General features: G+C 53.3%; 4 protein-coding genes across 4 annotated transcripts; 2 read left to right on the plus strand and 2 right to left on the minus strand.

Moving 5' to 3' along the window:
* Positions 1-18: 18 nt before the first annotated feature.
* On the plus strand, positions 19-5,597 carry BCR38DRAFT_409153 (uncharacterized protein; the record flags this gene model as incomplete). Its single annotated transcript, XM_040858346.1, has 2 exons — positions 19-5,534; positions 5,591-5,597. 2 exons carry the CDS (start codon positions 19-21, stop codon positions 5,595-5,597), a joined length of 5,523 nt encoding a protein of 1,840 aa, XP_040716613.1.
* A 1,193-nt stretch (positions 5,598-6,790) lies between these two features.
* On the minus strand, positions 6,791-8,476 carry BCR38DRAFT_341216 (uncharacterized protein; the record flags this gene model as incomplete). The annotated part of the gene is made up of 2 exons (XM_040855853.1): positions 6,791-7,927; positions 8,018-8,476. The coding sequence occupies 2 exons, from the start codon at positions 8,474-8,476 to the stop codon at positions 6,791-6,793; spliced, it is 1,596 nt and encodes a 531-aa protein (XP_040716614.1).
* Positions 8,477-9,014: 538 nt separating this feature from the next.
* Positions 9,015-10,129, plus strand: BCR38DRAFT_342126 (haloacid dehalogenase-like hydrolase; the record flags this gene model as incomplete). Its single annotated transcript, XM_040855926.1, has 2 exons — positions 9,015-9,145; positions 9,424-10,129. 2 exons carry the CDS (start codon positions 9,015-9,017, stop codon positions 10,127-10,129), a joined length of 837 nt encoding a protein of 278 aa, XP_040716615.1.
* A 2,009-nt stretch (positions 10,130-12,138) lies between these two features.
* On the minus strand, positions 12,139-13,841 carry BCR38DRAFT_341597 (MAP kinase; the record flags this gene model as incomplete). The annotated part of the gene is made up of 4 exons (XM_040855882.1): positions 12,139-12,675; positions 12,736-13,267; positions 13,324-13,481; positions 13,542-13,841. The coding sequence occupies 4 exons, from the start codon at positions 13,839-13,841 to the stop codon at positions 12,139-12,141; spliced, it is 1,527 nt and encodes a 508-aa protein (XP_040716616.1).
* Positions 13,842-14,849: the final 1,008 nt, after the last annotated feature.

Consider the following 14,849-nt stretch of genomic DNA (forward strand, 5'->3'; position numbering starts at 1 on the left):
AGTATCGCGTCAGCCGCCATGTCTGCCCTCGAGCGTGACGATTCCGTCTCACCAACGACGAGCCCTATGACTCTCGGCCCAGAAACGGAGCGCTTCAATACCCGACCGACCGTCCTACGTGCCTCCAGCGGGCCGGCCCCAACCACAAAAGCACTATCGAGCGGGTTCCTCGGTTACGATACCTCTGTCCCCGAGTCACCCGTAGAGAATGGGTTGCCAGAGGCCCCTGACTATTTGAATGGAGGGCTGCCGCACAAGAACCCGTCGCCGGCTGCAACATCGCAACCGGCCTCTCCAAGGCGACACCTGGTTGCCCAAGGATCTGGTTATAGTGATGTCAGTCCGGCTGATTTTGTCTCACCCTCGCGTCGAAGTGTCCAGTTCGCCAGAGCTGATGTCGTCTTTGATGCGCCCTCACCTCCCTATGCGCACACAAGACACGATTCGTGGGATGGTGCTGATGGATCTGGGAAGTCTCGTGGGGAGAGGCTCATGTCCAAGCTGAAGTACTTGGCTGCCACGGGAGTAACGCAGACTATAAGATCACCAGCGCCCTCGGAGCATGTCGTTCCTTCTAGTAGTAGCTCGCCCGTCCTTGCCAGACCATCCCGAGTACCTGATACGTTGAACGAAGAAGGCAGTGATGCGGACGTGGAGGAGAGTGGTGATGAAGATGGACCACGGCTAACCCCCAAACCCAGCAAGAGAAAGAGGATGCGACGGCGGCTGAAGAACCTGGATCTGATGACGGCCCCCAGCACACCGAGGATAAACGGCGAAGACTCGCCCGCTCCCGGCCAGGGTCGTTTTAGAACGATGGTTAGACGTTCTACCATGCCCGATTCTACAGAGCGCCGTGGCGGACTTTCTGAGGGTGAAGGTCGTGATCACTTAACGGGTGGGCGACGAGGGTGGACGCGTGGGAGCTCCTGGATGACGGGCAGCAGAGATGACTTGGAAAGTCCCAGCCGGATGCCTGGACACCGACGTCGAATATCGGACATGTTCGGCAGCGGCGGAGTTTCTGATGGTGAGGCATTGGCCACTCCTAGAAGGCCAATATTCGGCACGGACAGGGCTACTACCTTTGGCGTGCAACGGTGGAAACAAGTCAAAAACACGTTGAAAATGTTGGGCAAGAAGAGAACCGAACAATTTGACATGCGCAAATCGGCAGAACTCATGGCTGAGCTGCGAGCCGTCACGCCTGCTGTAGTAATGCTCGCCAGTATGCTGCAAAGAGACGAGCACGGCAACAGACGCATACCAGTTCTACTCGAGCAGCTCAAGTTACGAATTATCGACAGTCAACCGAGCAAGGGCGACAACGAAGAAGGTCAGAGTGACCGACATTACCTGTTTACCATCGCACTGGAATATGGAAGCGGACCCAGTCGTATGACTTGGACAATACAAAGATCCATCCGAGATATTGCTGCCCTTCACGGTCGCTATAAACTCTCAAACGTCAATAATAACCCTCAAGTGATCCCGAACCTGCGAAGCCGAACGAAGCAGCCTGCCTTCCCAAGCAGCGTCTTCCCATGGCTGCGAAGTCTTCGAGGGGGGGAGGTGTCTGAGGACGAGGAGAAAGCTCCTGAAGCTGCAGAACCTCTGGCGGATGAGACGGCCGCCGAGGCTACTGCTGGTGAGATGACGGCTGCGGAAGGCACGGCGAGTGAAATGGATAGGCCATCTGGGCGTCCCTCCAACGCAAAAAGGAAGAGGTCCCGGATCCACCTGCTCGGGGTGCGACGCCAGTCGTCAGGCCTCGGTGAGATCGGCGAGGGGTCCAATTTGAACCCTCAGAAATCTGCTGTGGAGGCCGCTCTGATGAGGCGAAAATTTGTCGAGAAGCAAAGAAGAGTGGTGGAAAAATACCTGCAGGACATGATACACTGGCTCATGTTTCGTCCTGACAGCAACCGGCTCTGCAAATTCCTGGAACTCTCTGCACTTGGCGTACGTCTTGCCGCTGAAGGGAACTATCACGGCAAAGAATGCTTTCTGCACTTGGGCCCTACCAAAGGCATCGATTTCAGACGTGTGCTTACCCCAGCGAAATTCGTTGCCCGCCACACAAAAAAGTGGTTCTTAGTGCGACAGAACTACATTGTGGTGTGTGAATCTCCCTCGACCATGAACATCTACGATGTCTATCTCGTCGACCCCAAGTTCCACATTGTGTCTAAGGGGAACAAGCTGAAGCAACTTGGCGCCAAGGCCAAGGCCAAGGGTAAAAGCAAGGGGAAGGGGAAAGGGAAAGGGAAGGGAGGTGTCGCCGACGACGACGACGACGACGACGATGACGAGGACGAGGAGGAAGAACCCGCGGGGACGCACCACAGCCTCAAGATATACACCTCGGAGCGCAAGGTCAAAGTTTGGGCTTACAACCAGCACATAATTCACCAATTTGAGCAGTCCGTCACTGAGATGCTGAAACAAACCACATGGGCGGAACCACACAGATTCGACAGCTTCGCCCCCGTAAGAAGCAATGCCTTTGCTCGATGGCTGGTGGACGGTCGTGACTACATGTGGAACGTGTCTCGCGCCATCAGCATGGCACAAGATGTCATCTACATACATGACTGGTGGCTTAGCCCGGAGCTTTATATGCGACGACCACCAGCGATTAGTGGGAAATGGCGACTCGATCGACTCCTTCAGAGAAAAGCCAGAGAAGGCGTCAAAGTGTTCGTCATCGTCTACAGAAACGTGGAGCAGGCCATACCGATCGACTCTGAGTACACCAAGTTCTCGCTGTTGAACTTACACCCGAATATCATGGTTCAAAGGTCGCCAAACCAGCTGAAGAAGAACCAGTTCTTTTACGCCCACCACGAAAAGATCTGTGTCGTCGATCACGACATAGCTTTCGTTGGTGGCATTGATCTATGCTTCGGCCGGTGGGACAACCCGCAGCATCCTTTGACGGATGACCGGCCCACTGGGTACGAACCCGGAGGCGAAACACCGAAAGATGCAGAGCACTGTCAGCTCTTTCCGGGGAAGGACTACTCAAACCCCCGCGTGTTGGATTTCTTTAAGCTCGACGAGCCTTACGAGGAAATGTACAACAGAAGCAAGGTTCCGAGAATGCCGTGGCATGATGTCGCGATGCAGGTTGTTGGCCAGCCTGCCAGAGATTTAACCCGTCATTTCGTGCAACGGTGGAACTACTTGCGACGAGAACGCAAGCCCACCCGTCCCATGCCATTCCTGCTTCCTCCTCCCGATGCCAGCCCTGCTGATCTAGAAGAGCTTGGGCTCACGGGAAGCTGTAATGTACAGATCTTGCGTTCAGCTGGGGATTGGTCGCTTGGCTTCCCAAAGGATGTGTTGGAAATGAGCATCCAGTCTGCCTATATCAAGCTCATCGAAGAGTCGGAGCATTTTGTGTACATGGAAAATCAGTTCTTCATCACGAGTACCGAAACTATGAACACCAAAGTCATTAACCGGATTGGTGACGCCCTCGTGGAACGCATCATTCGGGCCGCCGCAAATGACGAGGAGTGGCGGTGTTGTATTCTGATTCCTCTCATGCCGGGGTTCCAAAACACTGTTGATCAGGATTCTGGCAGTAGCGTCCGACTTATTATGCAGTTCCAGTACCGCAGTATCTGCCGCGGGCCAGACTCCATCTTCGGACGTCTGCGTGCGGCTCAGATCGAACCAGAAGATTACATATCATTCTTCAGCTTGAGGCAGTGGGGAAAGATCGGGCCGAACAATAATCTCGTGACGGAGCAGCTCTACATTCACGCCAAGACTATCATTGTAGATGACCGAGTTGCGCTGATCGGATCTGCCAATATCAACGAACGATCCATGAACGGCAACAGAGACTCGGAATGTGCCGCTATCGTCAGCGACACAGACATGATCCAGTCGACCATGGGGGGCGAGCCTTACCAGGTCGGTCGCTTCGCCCACACACTCCGTATGCGTCTCATGCGCGAACATCTTGGCTTGGATGTAGACGCGATCCTTGAGGAAGAAACCAGGGATTCAGCTGATGCCGAGGCCCAATACGAGGAAGAAATGAGCCAAATTTACGGCGACGAACACGACCTTGCAGAAGCCGGTCCAAGCTCCCTTCAACGCCCCCAGATTCCCCACGGCTCCAGCTTCAACCACGACACCAATGCTACCCATGACCCCGGCTTCACTTCCTCGTCCTCTTCTTCCTCATCATCTGCAAACTCGTCCAAAGGCAAATCAGCAGGAAGGGGTAGTAGAAAGAGCAACAACAAGAAGCACAACGCCGATGTCGAAGGATACGGCCCAGATAACTGGAGATCTGCGCATGAAAGTGGTCTCGACAGAGGTAGAGATACCGTGATCATCAATGGGCGTGAAACCCTTATTGCACCACTACCCGGTGAGGTTTCGAAGCCAGCCAGTCATGGTTCGGGGTGGTCTGGTAAGGAAGGTTTGGAGCAGGAGCTGACCACGAGCAATGACAAACTGCCCCCGCAGGGCCCGTTCCAGCGACAGACTACATCTCAGCTTGGACTTCCTCCCCTGACGCAAGTTCCAGATCTGCCAGTCTCTGACGATACCGATATTGGCGGACCACCTCTGCGTCTCGACGAATCCGGTCATAAGGCGGCTGAGCAAGTGCATCCCTTGGCTGCCGATATTCAACTTGCAAGTATCGACAAAGATTGCATGCGTGATCCGGTGAATCCAGCGTTCTGGGATGAAATTTGGTCCAGGGTTGCGGCCAACAACACGAAACTTTACCGCCGCGTCTTCCGCTGCATGCCAGATAGTGAGGTCTTAACCTGGTCAGACTATACGCAATATATGGAATACTCAAACAGGTTCCATGAAAACATGACAGGCCAGAAGAAATACGATGAGCATGAGGTCAAGCCACCCAACGGCCAGCCTGGCGGGGCTGGCGGAGCCGGTGCCGGAATTGCGGCTCCATCATCAGTACAAGAGTCTTCTGGTCTGTTGGAGAAGGTACAGTCGACACTCAGCCCTGACACAAACCCGACCGTGGTCGTCTCTCATGGGGACGGACCTATGGACGAGAAGAACACCACCCCTGAAACCCCTCAGAAGCCGAATCTGCACCTCGACACCGAAAAGGTGGCCAACCACCGACCTGCTGACGCTCCATCGCCGGTCCAACCAGCGGGCGATATTCCCTTCCCTGCGTTTGATGGTCAAGCCGACACTCAGCTTTTGGAACCAACGAGCACGCAAAATCACAATACACGTGACCGACGTACAACCTTCTCGTCGGTGGACAAACCGACATCATCACAAGGTGGTGCCTCTTCGTCGACCATCTACAATACAGGATCGACGCGTCGACGGCGCCGTGCAACTACTAAAGGTAGTCGGCGTGGTGCCATCTTCCCTTATGATGTGCTCGGCCGCGAGGAAGCCGAAGAACTGTGTGGCTTGATCCAAGGTCATCTGGTGCAATTCTCCTACGACTGGCTCGAGGCCGAGGAGAAGGACAACCATTGGCTATATCAGACGGACTTGATGGCGCCAAAGGAAATCTAGTAAGTCCCATGTCTAACCTTTGAAGGTTTGGTACCGTATACTGACTATTCTATAGTGACTAGGGTGTTCCGTTAGGCAAGCATGATTGTGCTGGCTCGCGTGGGGAGAAAGACAACGTCGCAATATTTTTTTTCTGAATCCTTCATCCCAAATACCTTCCGCATCCACAGGAGTTCATGGCTGAGTTGCATCACCTAGAAGAGGGAAAGGGTGGCTAGAAATTCATCCACGTTGGGTCAGCGTATTTGTCTTTCGTTGTACCAATTGAGTCAGACTTTGTGGTGTAGCGGTAGAGTCGCCCATCCGAGTTAAAACTATTGTTAAAGTATGTGGGCGATGAAGCCTCTTCCTCAATGCATTGTCTCTCATCGCGCTAGCCCAGCGAATGTGACTGCAGGTGACAATGCCATACCAGGCTGCTTTTGATAGAATAATCAAGCAATTCTAAATATCTAAAATGAGATTAACTTTTCGATAAGGGGGTTCAGAAGTGTGGCTTTGTCATAGACCATACGCTTTGGGCATTAAACACGCATCCGAGTATAGAGTATGTCTGTCTGCTTCGTGCTTTAAATTGCCAGGAACTGGGGTCGTATCGACTTGGTCAGACATGGAATCATGACGCAATGGCGAACAACTAAATCGTGTCACTGGGGATTCATAATGGACTGACTCTCTTCCGAGCGGGGATGTACGACACAGCTGCCTCAACGCTCGCTTCTATCATTGCCATCGATTTGGCAATCGCTGTGGATTTGATGACGGCGGAGGACGGTGATGAACTTTATATCACCAACTGATGTCCTTAGAAACTTGGTAGCGGGGGACCCGGTGGATCTGGTTCTGCACGAAATCTTTGATCGCAAGGATTCAGATAGCCCGATACACCAGACGAATACAACAATAATGTATGAACCGATGTGGTCTTATATCTGGGAGTTTGACGTCTGGTTTTTGAGATGACCAACTAGGCCACTTACACGCAAAGTGTGTCTCCATGGATGCTTTCCACCAAGGCTGGAATGTATAATGAGTGAATGCCAGGATCAAACAAAAGGGTAAATGTGCCGTTGGCCGCTTGCGCAAGAATATTTCGGGGATGGACAACTGCGCCCTCAATTCATATCTTGTCTCTCTAAATCATATCATGCACATCGGTATATCCTTACAAACCCTCACTGTCCAGTCTAGCTCGTACAACGCAACCACTCACCAGCAGCTGCCTGTCTATTCCACACCCTTTGCTCGTCTTATATCAAATGTCAAACACCTCCCCAACACCATACGCAGCCCCCCTCCGGCTATCCACCAAATCCAAGCGCCAGCCCTCCCAATTCTTCAGCCCGCGCTTGATCTCCTTAATCCTCTCAATCCGCTTTCTAGCATCCTCCTCATGCGCCTTGCGGAACGCCTCCTCGTCAAATTCCATATCGTCATCATCAAGAAGCTCGTCCTTGTCCCCAGCCCCACCGCCTCCGCCCGTCAACGCATTGAAGAAATCCCCAAAGCCACCGCCTGCTTTCGCGGATTCCTTGCGCGCCGTGTTGGACGAGGGTAGCCCGCCGCTCCCGAGGTCGATGTTGGTGAAATCGGCCACTGGGGTAGCGGCGTCGGCATCTCCTTCCATGCCGGGCTCTAGCTCCCGACGACGTTGATGCCAGATGCCGCGGCGCAGGTCGTAGACCTCGGCTTCGAGGTCGCGGACCTTCTTCTCGAGGCGCAGGCGCTCCTCGTTCTCGAGCTCGTCGACTCCCTCATCATCACCGCCGCCCTCAGCCGCGTCCTTTTTGCGGAGCCGCACGTTCTCAGCCTCAAGCCGCTCGATCTTGCTCTTTAGCTCCTGGTTTTCCTTCTCGGCAACCTCCTTCTCACGGCGGAGGGCCTGCATCCGATTGTCATTTTCTTTGTGCAGAGTGCCGAGCGCCGCGACTTTCTTCTCCAGGGCGTCATGCTTCTTTTGCAGCTCGGCTTTCTCCTCGACCATGGCGCTATTCTCTTGTTCGAGGGTCCGGACTTTGGTCTCGGCGCTGGTGCGGCTGCTGCCCTCGCGCACGGCTTTTTCGGTCGTGCGCTCGAGGTTGCGTTTCAGATCGCCGAGCTCTCTTGACGACTTGGAGGCGGCTTGCTCCGCTCGCGCTAGCTTCTCCTCCAGGGCGGCGATCTGCTCCTTGTCGGTGCCGCCAGCGCTGGCCTGGCGCTCGGCCTGCGCGCGTAGACGGGATAGTTCGAGCTCCATTGTCTCAATGGTTGAGGCTTTGGAGGCCAGCTGGGCTTGTAGTTCCGCGGCGGGTGGAGACGACGTTGACACGGAGGGTGAGGTGACGTGGCCGCGGCGCGAGGCGGCGGATTGGAGTTGGGCGTTTTGCCGTTGGAGTGCTGCCAGTTCTGCTTGCTTTTGCGGAATGTATGTTAGCACCTGTACTGTCTAAAACAACAGGATTTTGTCTATCTTGGAATAGGGGGAGTAAAGGAGGGCGCATACCAGCTTCTCAATGTGACTATCCGAATCACCCTCTGCCTTGTTGCCCTCGGGCCTCTCTGCCTCATGCAGATCAGCGAGCTCATCTTCGGCCTTCTGCCATCGCTTTTCCGAGTCCTTAACCTCTTTTGCGAGCCGCTTGTTCTCCTTCTCCAGATCTTCGATGCGCGCCACCTGCTTGCGGTAGATATCGGCCGCCGTCTCGCCCTCGGGATTGAAGTTGGGGGACATGGGGCTGGATACGGGGCTGGAAATGGATCCTGCGCGGAATGATGCCGAGCGGAGCTTGGATTGTTGCGAGGGTGTCGCCGTGGTGCCGGTTGGTGATGTAGCCTGTTCCGCGGGGACAGCTTCGTCGGCTGGTGTGCTGGCCGATGCCTCGGGTTTGTCCTCAGCTGCTGGCGCATCTTCCTTCTTCTCCTTGGATGTGCCGCCCGTCTTCTTCGCCTTCTTCTTTTTCATTTCCTCCACCTGTGGGCCTGCGTTAGCCATCTCTGAGAGCTATTCGAGCTGAGTATAGATGTCGTCAGTACCCTCTTCTTGGCCGCAGCCAGCTTCTCGGCCTTAGCCTTGTCTTCGTCGGCCATTGTGTCGGTTGATTCGGTGTTTTGGGTTAAGTTGTAATGAGGCTAAGATTTGGAGAGTTGATGTGCCGAGTTATATTGTCTGTTTCTGAAATCAAAGGAAGCTGGCCATGTGTACCTACTTAGGTAACCGTGTAGGATGACAGCTTGTCCACAGTTCCTGCCGTAGAGTTCCTTCGGCCGGCCCTACCCCTGAACGGCGCCGTCGAGTGCACGGGCCATCACATACTATTCGTACCCTCAATGAATAGTCGGCTTCTGAGCATCTGATTAAAGGTTCCCAGACTCGGCCGATTCAGTTGAGAGATCTTACATCAGTGGATACATTTCCTTGGCTCATGATCACACCCTCCTCAATTAACAGAAGACCAGGAGCTTTGCACTGCTATCACTGAACTTGTCCTCCCAACCTTTTCATGCGAAGGTACCTCTCAGCCATGGCCTCAGCAAACCGCAGACGGTTCGCACCGTTGAAGGAAGCGGCTGGCCTGACAAGCAACTTGCCAAAGCTACGAGGCGTGGTATTTGACGTTGATGGCACACTGTGGTGAGCAAATTCTTGTCATTCCGCCATATTGTCCATCATTTGCATTTATTTCTGCTCAATGGTTGCTTCGTACAATGAGATTCATGAAGCCATGGGTATGGGTGAACTAGTCTGAGGCAACTTCCAACTACTAAGATTTCATGATTTACGCTCGTGATATTTCCAAGCTTGCATTTTTTTCAACTATAATCACTTGGTTAATCCCCTACTAAGCACTTTCTACCCCCTCTCTGCTGGTCACCGCTACCTCATACCCAACACTAACACCTAATCCCAAGTGAACCGCAAAACCAGATGTTCGGCGAGATGCGCTCCGTCCTGGGCATCCCCAAAACTGTCGACATACTCGAGCACATCTACTCCCTCCCCACGCCCGAGGCGCAGCACGCGGCCCAAGAAGCCATTCGGGCCATCGAACGGCGTAATATGGCCGAGCAGGTCGCTCAACCTGGACTTGCCACCCTCATGGCCTACCTGGACTCCAAGTCGATCCGGAAAGGCATCTGCACGCGCAATTATGAGCTACCCGTCACGCACCTGCTGGAGAAATTTCTTCAAGGGACTACCTTCTTTCCTATCGTGACGCGGGACTTCCGTCCACCCAAGCCGGATCCCGCTGGCATTTTGTTCATCTCAAGAAGCTGGGGCCTAGTGCGGCGGAGTGAGGAGCTGGGAAGGGAGAAGATGGAGGAAATGAAGGAGATGGTGGCGGATGCGGATGAGGACGCGAGAGTCAAGGAAGGTGCTATGGGGACGGATGGCGAGGGCCATAAGGAAATTGGGGATGCCAGCCATCTTTTGATGGTGGGAGATTCGATCGACGACATGACAGCAGGACGTCGCGCTGGTGCGGCTACGGTTTTACTTATCAATGATGTGAATCGGCATTTGGCGGAGCACGAGCATACTGACCTGGTGATAGAGCGGTTGGATGATCTGGTAGGCGTGCTAGAGGAGGGATTTATTGGACGTCAGGTTTCATAATGCTTAGGAGGCTTTATCAGGGGCTCCTGTAGGTCCCAGAGATCTATAGATTAGCTATGTAGCTGGGTTTTCTGTGGCTGATATTAGACATAGGTGCTGGACGAGTATTTTGAGCACCTAGACTAGATCCGATAAGCGGCAAAGTAAAGACCTATGTCTTAATATTCCGTTGTTTAACTACTCTATTGAGATAGCCAGGAATTAAGCCATTCCACCACCCCCCGTAAACTTCGCTCCTTCACTTCTTTTACCCAATCCGGCACTTTCTCGTCGGCGAACGCCATGTGCTTCTGTATCCAAGCCTAATAGTCGAAATCCGGCTCAGTCGTGCGGCCATGAGGCGTTATCCTATGTTTCGTGACACCACGGGAGTCATCCAAACCCCAAACCAAGTACCTCGCCGCGACGAAGCCGTCTATGACAAGTAGCCGGTTCGTAGCCATGCCCCAGACATCTGGGAAGTGCAGGAAATCACTCCCGTTTGCTTTGTTGTCCGGAGGCTACGATATGTACGTCTCGACCTGGGCTACGGTTAAGAATTTGCCTCTTGGATTTCTTTTTTGAATCATGCCTTCGGGGCAGCGTAGGCCGGACGGCTTGGTCATAGATTCGCCTTGAGTGGCCATGGTGAGTGTCATTTCAAAGTCTTCTCCTCAACTGGGACGATGATTATGCTCGTAATTCCCTAAGGTTATCCGTACCGTCCACACAGATACCCTTTGTGCGAGGATGGGAGCAAAGTGATGCCCTGAAGGAACTCTTCCTTGACCATTCGTGTGAACGCGTCTTTTTTTCTAAGGTCCGGAAATACGATGTAGGCTAGCAGATATTCCGCTGAATAATTTGAAACCGTTATCTGCGGGTTCGTGTTCTAGAAATCGGCAGTATGCACTGCTACATGTGGCATTGAGCTCGGAGCAGTCGTCGAATTTCGTGTCTGACCAATAGCAGTATATGAGCACTGAACCGTTGTTCAGTATTTCAACCCAACACAGCCGTCAAACAAGAAGAAGCATGTCTCCCAGTTAGATGTAATGCACAAGGCTGGTGTCCACCAATTTCATGCGGTCAACCGGTGGTATACACATTGGACTCTAGATTGTAGAGTACATCGAAAGCCTGGACGTCGAGATGTCAAACAAAGAGGCGCGTTAAGTCCTCTGGAAGGTAAAACTTGTTATGATGCCCATGTTCCTTGTCACTCAGGCGCCCAACTAGGCGAACGTGTTCGACAACCAGGCGGCGCTGGGGATGAAAAGAAGGCAGTGCAACCGTTTTCCCGTAAGCAAGTACATTGTTGGTTCCTTCTTAATTGGGAAACTTGGGACGTGAATCTTGGATCTGGGCTCTTGACTTACAAGTGGCTAGAAACATAGTGCGCAGGCTATTTCCCCAGGCAGTAACCCCGCAGCTGGCTTATCGAACGCTGCCTGGCGCAGAAGATCATATCCATCTCGATCCTATGCTGTAAGGGGCTCCCATGAGCCACAGTTAGATCTTTAGAGGCTTTGGGCGGCGGCACATAACCCGTAGGCTGGGGAGGTATTGGACGTATGGACACGCAGGTTACAAAGTCACGACGTGCGTCTACGATGATGACATAGCCTAATAAGTAGGGCTTGTTACCGCGCCTCTATCTTTGGTGAAATGCCCGTTTACTACCACAGTTCACTCACTACCTACATAAGTCAGGTCTCCTGGTTGGCAACGACCTTCTCATATGCATAAATCCCCGCATAATCCACTCAAATCCTCTCACTTCGTCTCACAAAGGTGGGAGTTTCTGCCACGGCCTCCTCAGATGGATGGATGTGTGTATGGTCCGTATGCAATTCCGAATGTCGAACCCGGATACGAGGGCGGTATCCATAGACCAAACGTGACGCCGAAAAATGCTAGATAGTGACTGGTGAGAGACCTGCAGGTGCATGCAGGTATGAAAACGCAACGCCGGATGAGAACTTGGCATAGATCTACCAATTGTCCAGCAGCTAAGCGAATCCATCTCATTATTTCGATGCGTAGCCATAAGTTGCTTGTCGCCGATTCTCCCTTCTTGCTTCATCTGGCGTCCCTTTCCTTGGCGGTGGTGGAGGCAATGGACCACCAGGCGCTGCGGGCCGTACTGGTAGCGTGAATGTCGCCTGACTCGCACTGGCCGGTAGGTTCAGTTCAGAGCCTCCAGCTTTCGGTATGGAGCTTGCCGTTGCCGATCGCTGACCCAAACCTGGATGAGCGTGGGCTCCTGCAGCGCGCCCATGGCTTCCGATGCCGTTCCGAGTGGGTGATCGATTTTGCATGTGAACCTGGTCGCGGGGCGATGCAATGGCTCCAGCAATTGGAATCTCCCCCGAAGTGGGCGTGAAAGCTGGGTTCACATCGTTTTGGTGAGTGGGCGAGTCGCTCGATCTAAGCAAATCCTGGGTAGAAGGTGAGAGCTGTGGCGCAAGATGAGATTTGCGGTTGTCCTTCTCCATCATTCCTACGGCCCATGCTCGCAGATCCACCGGTGTTCGCTTAGCTGCCTGTACGAAGGGATCCCGGTCCTGCGAACAAGTCAGTTTTGAATGCCAGTAACTAAGAGGATATATATAAGGAGTGCCTACCCATAGCTCCTGAGGCGTTGGTCGTTCGTCCGGCACCTTCGACAGGCACTTTTGGATCATGTCTTCCAGAATGGACGGGAACGCATCACTTTTCGGCAGTTTTGGCGCTGGCTCGTGGACAATTTGCTGAAGGAGATCCAGAATGCCAGCCGGTGCGCCATCCCCATCAGAGAGCTGCTCGCTTGCGGCGAAAGGGAACTTCCCGATGGCCATTTCCATTATACTCAGGCCGAAACTCCAGACATCCGACTTGACCGTGTACCTCTCGCCTTGAATTCGCTCTGGCGCCATGTACGTCGAAGTTCCAACGAAAGTGTCGGCAATGGAGTTGATAAGCTCACCAGATACACCGAAATCGCATAGCTTGATATGCCCCCTGGAGTTGACCAGGATGTTGGAGGGCTTAATGTCACGATGCATGATGTGGTGCTTCGAGTACAGATATGTCAAGCCACCCAGCGTCGCCTCGGCAATCTTACCGAGGACATCAACTCGAACGGGCCCGAAGACGCGGGAGACTCGATCGAGGGATCTATAGTATCCCGGTTAGCACCTACTGAACCTCTTGACAGTTCTTGCCTAACTCACCCGACGTCCATATACTCCATGCACATGATGACATCATTGTGATCGTTTAAAAATGCGCCGTAGAAGGTAACAATGTAGTCAGAATGGCAGCCGTGCATAATCTGGAGCTCGCGCACGATTCGTTTCCGCATTTCCTTCTTGGCCTCGACGTGGATGACCTGGTAGCAGCAAGATTAGGGGTTGCCCATCATATTCCCAGGGGTACAAAGGGTTCGTACCTTGCGAGCCATAGTTGTGCCAGTCGGTAGATGCTTGATCTTGCTGACAGTTCCACCATTACCCGAACCAAGTTCCTTCATTATCTCGAGATCTTCTTGCTTGATGTCCAGGTTGAACTCGATACCAATCTCGAGCTGCGCTTCATTTCCATCGTCTGCCCTGGAGCCCCCAGCACCCCAACCAGACTGTTGTTGTTGGTCGTTGTTCGAACTGGGAGTCGGTTTCGGTGCGGCGGGAGTGAGCGCAAGACCCTTGACGTTCTTACGCTTCATAGAGCGAGGAGCGAAGGGGTCGGCCATGGTGGGAGGCGATGAGGGATTTGAGAAGAAACAGCGGTTTTAGGGAGCAATGAGCTAGTCGTCGATGTGTTTTGAGAGTAGCGGGCAATGTGACATTCACACACACTGACAACAGCCACCGTCGTATCAAGACCGGGTTACTCCACCAGAAGACCCAAGGGGACAAGCAACCTCGAAAGCAGCCGGTTCCAAACAGTATGAGGGCGAGTAGGGCAGTCTCTTAAGCGATGGTTTTATCCAAGTTGGTTCCACGGAAATTGCGCCGTTGATTCTGTCGCCCTCTTGGTTGGGTCGAAAGCGGAGCGGCGTGCGTTGTTGGCCCTCGGCGAAAGTGCGAGTCAAGGCCCAACTCGAAACCGTGGTGGTAATGCGAGGAAAATTTTATCGAGATTCGGCGGCGCAACACTCCTCCTGTATCTTGCAGCAATAGTCGTGCTCCGCGACAAGCTGTGGACCTGTGCTGTAATACAGCGGAGTGAAAAGTCTGGGGGGCGAGGTGTGGATGAAAGCAACCGTTGGGAAGCAAGGTCTGTCAGCAGCAGGCGCAATGCTCCAATCTGTCAAGGTGGGATGTTCCGGTCATACGCTCGTGCGCTGGTGTCGGCGTCGGCCTAGAGAGGGGAGGGTCGACGTCGGGTGATTTATTTAAATCCAATCGACTTCGTAGAGTACGGAATAAAGTACTGTTACTTTATTGCTTCGCAGGCCCCAATATTTGGAAATTCCGGCTCCAAGACTGCGGCTTCCAGTGCACTTGATCAATAATGGAGTCCAATTGTAGGCGACCTGCAGTAGTTGCTTCTCTTTCGGCTCCTTGTCCAGTCCAAACACCGACTATTGCTGTCAGGCCTCTAACAAGTCTTGATTGACGTCTCGAATTGTCGAAATGTCAATGTTCCCGATTGTCCACGGCCCAAAGCTTCTCTTTGAAGTCGACTATCCGTATGATCGGGCGCTTGCTATTGGTGGTGCTTGCTGCTCAAGACACAGCTTTCGAATGGCGAGGCG

This window comes from Pseudomassariella vexata (genome assembly GCF_002105095.1).
Source record: "Pseudomassariella vexata strain CBS 129021 chromosome Unknown BCR38scaffold_6, whole genome shotgun sequence".
In the NCBI taxonomy this organism is placed as follows: domain Eukaryota; kingdom Fungi; phylum Ascomycota; class Sordariomycetes; order Amphisphaeriales; family Pseudomassariaceae; genus Pseudomassariella; species Pseudomassariella vexata.